The 6,086-nt window shown below is 34.6% G+C and overlaps 1 protein-coding gene across 3 annotated transcripts in view; it reads left to right on the plus strand.

Annotated features, from left to right (window-relative positions):
* Positions 1-6,086, plus strand: part of LOC106471689 (transcription cofactor vestigial-like protein 2) — a 49,547-nt gene that overhangs the window by 26,393 nt on the left and 17,068 nt on the right. The window contains exons 3-4 of one of the 3 annotated variants that reach the window (XM_022401147.1): positions 524-1,009; positions 2,360-2,460. In XM_022401147.1, the coding sequence (XP_022256855.1) occupies positions 524-1,009; positions 2,360-2,433 (560 nt within the window). In that variant the 3' untranslated portion in view covers positions 2,434-2,460. Of the gene's footprint in view, positions 1-523; positions 1,028-2,359; positions 2,461-6,086 lie in introns of all 3 variants that reach the window. The other 2 variants (XM_022401155.1, XM_022401151.1) reach the window with 2 other exon arrangements.

The raw sequence follows: 6,086 nt of genomic DNA on the forward strand, positions 1-6,086 counted from the left end.
GTTATAACGTGATGGCCAATCCCACTATTCGTTGGTAAAAGAGTAGTCCAAGATTTGGCGGTTGGTGGTGATGACCAGTTGCCTTCCCTCTAGTCTTTCACTGGTAAATTAGGGTCGGCTAGTGCAGATATCCCTTGTGTAGCTTTGCGCGAAATGTCAAACAAACAAACAATAAATAGAAAATGAATTTATAATAGGAACTGTAATCGGATATGAAATTATTTTTATTTCATGATGGTTTAACTTATATTTGTGTTTTACTCTTGATATGCTAAATTGCTTTCTTTCCCCTTTTTTTATATATGTGTTTTATTATAGCAAAGCCACACCAGGCTATCTGCTGAGTCCACCGAGGGGAATTGAAACCCTAATTTTAGCATTGTAAATCCAAAGACTCACCGCTGTCCCAACAGGGGATTTCATTTTTTTCCTAAGATTTTTATTTTATTTTTCACATTTTAAAATAACTGGTAAAAACTCAGACCATTCTGTTTCGTTTAATATATTTTATTTCAATTTTCAGACGGTCCACCGATGTCTCAACGTAACTTTCCACCTTCCTTTTGGAACAGCAACTACCAACCACCACATCCAATACCGGCACCTGCAACTATGACTCCTGCTAATCATCACGAATTTTCTTATGCCACAGATCCTTACCATTCGGGGGCGCTTCACCCAGGTATTCACCAAAACGACCCTTGGCACTATACTTTGTCTTCACATGCACAAGCGGCTAATCCTTACTCTCACCGACCGATGCACGAACTGGCTTATTCTGGGATGTCTTCAGTTCCCACAGGTAACATGTTTAATCAATATGGATCACTTCTACTTCAGCCTTCAATGAGGTCCTCTCGACTGACCCATGGGTCAACACCTTGCGCTAGTCTGGATAAACCAACTGACACTTGGGGCACGCCGAGGTACCACGAACCGCTCACTCATAATCTTGGACACATGGAATCAAACTACAGCGCCACCTATGGTACTATGGGAACAATGCCAGGTGTGTTTCGCTTTTAGGGTGAGCTATTAGTAATTCTGTAATCTTTATTTCTTCTTTTTCTTTTTTGGTCACAAGATGTGACTTAGAAGTAGAAATAGAAATTTTAAACGAAATTTTATTTCGGTTTTTAACTAGCTGGAAACAAACAATGGGAGAAAAAGTACTGAATGTCTTTGATTTTCAATTAATAAAATTCTACACATTAACAGTTCAGAAATTTAAGATAGTCTTAATTGATTTAATTTGTATAGATTTAAACAGTTTCCAACATTTCTTCATTATTTAACCAACTTTGCTAAAGGTCACGTGTCTGAGAATCGTGTGCTCAAAAGTCACATGCTAAAAGTTCACTGTATGAGGTTTATATTGTAAGGAGCTACGAACTTTAAGAACAAGTGATATGCATAATTTTCGTATCCTCAAAAGTCCCATAAGAAAGCTTATTGGTGTAAAGTTCGTGTGATTTACTTCAAAAAACATATTAAATAAAAACACTACATTATAATAGTCAAAATTCAGAGTGGTATTCAATTCTAAAGAATTCGTCTATATCACAAACATGTGTTGAAAATCAGACCCTCTCAGAGGTTCAGAGAGACCCGGACCACTTCTATCTTTTGAGGCCCCTGGCTATAATAAAAAAATGATGACACATGAAAACCAAATAAGCCAAGCATTAGCCCAAAAGAAAAGGTGACACAAAATCTGAGTATTTAATTTGTATATATAATTTGCAGCTCTAAGTTGAGACTGTGTCACATTTTGGTCTGATTGGAAGGCACATAAAACAAGTCGCGAAACTTAACAAATGCAAAAAAAAATAATAGTGTCTGAATTTGAAGCCTCCGTTGAGCTTGAGGCCCAGGCCAAATGGTCCCCCTTCACCTCCCTTTAATTAACCCTATTTAAAATATACTGTTTGTTTTCCCTGTAAGTCAAAGAGATCTTTAAATTGTCAAAATCATGAGCTTTTACAATGTACCATATTTTGTTTCAATTTCCAAATTGTAATTCTTTAAAATACCCGAGCTCTCAACCGGAATTATTATTTCTTTCCTATTATTCAAGAGTAATTGTTTCTATTTAATATTTTTTAAGAAAACAGTATTTCACGTGAAACCACCATCTATCACGTTTCAGTCAGCAATTTTTTCGATACGTTCACATTTATTCAGATCTCAAAAAAAAACAAATAAAAACTTACAATGAATATAAAGAATCCATGTGATCTTTCGCAATGTTGTTAAATATTCTAATATTTGATGGTGTTGAAATAAATTGTTCTATGCCCTGCTCTTGTTCTACGGGAGTTACAGTTTTGAGTGTTTTCCTTATTTTGTACTGACGTAGATCCTGGGAACGGCGGCTACATGTATGAACTGTACAAGTTACAAGCAATGCACGCGCCTCGTTCGTACCGTTGAGACGTGCACGTGATGGCAACCTACACAGTACGTGTTGCATTGTTATTGTTTGTTTCCATGGAGACTTACGGTGATGGGCTGGTTACTAACACGCATGCGCTTTAAGTTGGTGGTGGTGGTATTTAAGAATATTTGAATCTTAAACCCTTTTTTTTTTTTGATAGAAAAGTTTGTCTTAACATTGTTTTCATGATGCACCTTTTGCTAACCCTTATTAATGGCGTGTTATTTTTGTTCCCGGTTTACGCTTAGAATAGAATAATTCATTTATTATGTTGCTGTTCAATTGACTGTATAAGAGTAATTTTGTAAAGTACAAAGTATTTGATATTTTGCTTGCCAACTTACTATAACTAAAAGAAACAATGTGGGTAAAATTGTAACCAACCACGTGATAATGAGAGTACTCAGGTCACACCACATAGATGTATACGTTACTTCACTTGATTTTGATAAGGACAATAGTGGTCCTCTTCGTAAAAAAAACGTTTTACGAAACAACCTGGACAAGACATTGCAAACATTCCGTGTAATTTAAAACAACTTGAACGCTAAAACACTGTAAGAATATACAAAATATATCTACCACTGTTAACTAACCAAAACACTGTAAGCATATACAAAATGTATCTAACCACTGTTAACTAACCAAAACACTGTAAGCATATACAAAATGTATCTACCACTGTTAACTAACCAAAACACTGTAAGCATATACAAAATGTATCTACCACTGTTAACTAACCAAAACACTGTAAGCATATACAAAATGTATCTACCACTGTTAACTAACCAAAACACTGTAAGCATATAGAAAATATATCTACCACTGTTAACTAACCAAACACTGTAAGCATATACAAAATGTATCTCCACTGTTAACTAACCAAACACTGTAAGCATATACAAAATGTATCTCCCACTGTTAACTAACCAAAACACTGTAAGCATATACAAAATGTATCTCCTACTGTTAACTAACCAAAACACTGTAAGTATATACAAAATGTATCTCCTACTGTTAACTAACCAAAACACTGTAAGCATATACAAAATGTATCTCCCACTGTTAACTAATCAAAACACTGTAAGCATATAGAAAATATATCTACCACCATTAACTAACTAATACCTATACGTCTGTAGTATCGGATAGAAATTCAAGGTATCCACAGTTACGTTCTAATGATAAAAACATAAATAAATTGCAAGCAAAACTTTGATTCGTTAAGATGTTACGTTTATATTCGGCATTACAGTATTAGATTTAATGAATTCATTTTGAAACATGATATCTACTAATTATTTTTGAGACTATAATTTACTCTTTCTTTTCATTTCTGATCTCCCAAAATTACTATAGATTATTTCTTGTTTTCTGTTAATGTCACCAAGTTCCAACTGAACTAGCAATGGAACTTTGATATGGTCACTTCATGACTTTTACGTTACCAGTTCTTTCATTGTACTCCAGTATGATTTGTATCAATATCATGCGAATTCAAAAATGTAAAGCCAAGACCAGTTGAATATCATTAACTGGGAATCGCGGAGTGACGTGGGTGTTGTCATGCTGCTTATTCTTCATGATACCGTCAATTTTGACAATATCTCTCATGCATACAGAAGAAACACAGTTATAGATCCATCGCTATTTTTAATTACTCTCATTTGCTTAAACTTCTCATGGTCACGACTCCGTACAAGACTATCCTAGGTTTCGACCTTTGTTTCATTGGTCTACTGCCCCATTCTCTGTCTCTTCTAATTTCTGTGATCGTTTGTCAAGGTTGGACACTTAACCATGATCATGCATACAATATTAGATCTTCGTTGTTTTGTTTTTCGGTTGCAACTTTTTCCAATTAGTCCAAATCTTTATTTGTCTCTGGTTTAACCGTTGTGAATTTTTTAAAGTTTTGGATTATGCTCATAATTTACTGATTTTTAGCCGCGGCATAGCGGCTTATTGAATGGCTCTGAGTTTTTCAATTACAAACTTTTAGCTCATAGCTCCGTCATCTCTTGACCGATTTGAGATATAGTTACAGTTTTGGATTCAGGAGTCAAGCCCTTTCGATTGATATATATGGTCACGCCCAAGGTCTTATAGATTAATATATTCTAATTCTACCTAAAAGAATTTCAAGTTGAGGATAGCCTGGTAGATATCCTGATGATTAATAAAATCGAATCGGGTATGCGCGCGCCCCACGCTTGGTATTGCTGGCGCACAAAAATATACCTAATAAAAAGAAAAAAAAACAATAACAACGGTCTCATAGATTAATTTACCCTAATCCTGCCTAAAAAAAGATTTCAAGTACCGCGGCTATTGAGAATTCCCTCCTGCTTACAGTTCAACCCTCAATTGAGACAACAGTATGTTGGTGATTTAAAGTAGGCGTGAAAAATAAATGTATTATTGTTAAAACGTGTCAGTGGACAAAGACCATACTCCACGTTCAGTGGTGCCTACTTTGTGAAATACAAGTATGTCGTGATAGTAGCACGAAGCTAATAATAGATTTTACTTGCATAATAATAGTGGATATAATATAGGGTAACAGAAGAATTAAGATACATCATTTATGTTTTGCAAACAATAGTCCTCGTTCTTTGATTTATTAAAACAAAATTAGGCTTTTTTTATTCTTGGGTTCATAGGCTTGCGACTGTCGCTGTACAGTTAAAAAAAAACTAGGCCAAAAATTAATAACACCGCACTACAGAACACACGAATAAAATTACCGAAGAGATAAGTGGAAATAAACAGCTGTTTGAAATAAAAATAAAATCTCATAGTTAAAATTGATCTGGAATTTGATAATCTGGAACAACAGTAATACATATCTAAAACTACTGTTTACTGTTTATACAAGTTGTGGTAAGACATAGCTGCAGTAATAAAATAGCAAAGCAGTGAAACATATATAAAACTAAACAAAAGAAGAAAAAAAACGGTCGTTTTATTCCTTTTATAGCAATTATTGACCTCAGAAACTTTGGCTTAATTATGTTGGTCACTATGCATATGTTATTATGAAAACTAAATAGCATAAAACTTTGGAAGATAAACTTTATGTAACTTTAAGGCCTGGCATTGTCAGGTGGTTAAGGTGCTAGACTCGCAGGTCGCGGGTTCGAATCCCCGTCCCACCAAATATGCTCACCCTTTTATCGTGGGTACGCTATAATGTGACGGTCAATACCACTATTCGTTGGTAGAAGAGTAGCCCAAGAATTGACGGTGAGTGGTGATGACTAGCTGTCTTTTTAGCTTTGCGCGAAATTCAAAGAAACAGACAATACTTAACCATAGAGTTTTATTTTTACGATAGCCTGGGTTATATTTATTTCTGTTATTTCATTGTTTTTCAAGATTCAGTGAATGGTAATATTTATTTTGTGAACGTCTTCTTATTTACCCAATATATTCATGTTTTCATCACTTGTTTTATGGTTAAGGTTTTTATGTGTTTAGTTACATGCAATGGATATGCATATAAAATTAACAAGACTTTATGAACACCTGAGAGAACAATCACGAGATAAAATTTAAGGAAGCGTTATTAACATAAATACAAAAAGCTAACATATGAATGCTCCCTTTACCTTTCTCTATTACCGACCGAAGAAGCTTAACTCAAGAA

This window comes from Limulus polyphemus, unplaced genomic scaffold (genome assembly GCF_000517525.1).
Source record: "Limulus polyphemus unplaced genomic scaffold, Limulus_polyphemus-2.1.2 Scaffold114, whole genome shotgun sequence".
Classification (NCBI taxonomy): Eukaryota; Metazoa; Arthropoda; class Merostomata; order Xiphosura; family Limulidae; genus Limulus; species Limulus polyphemus.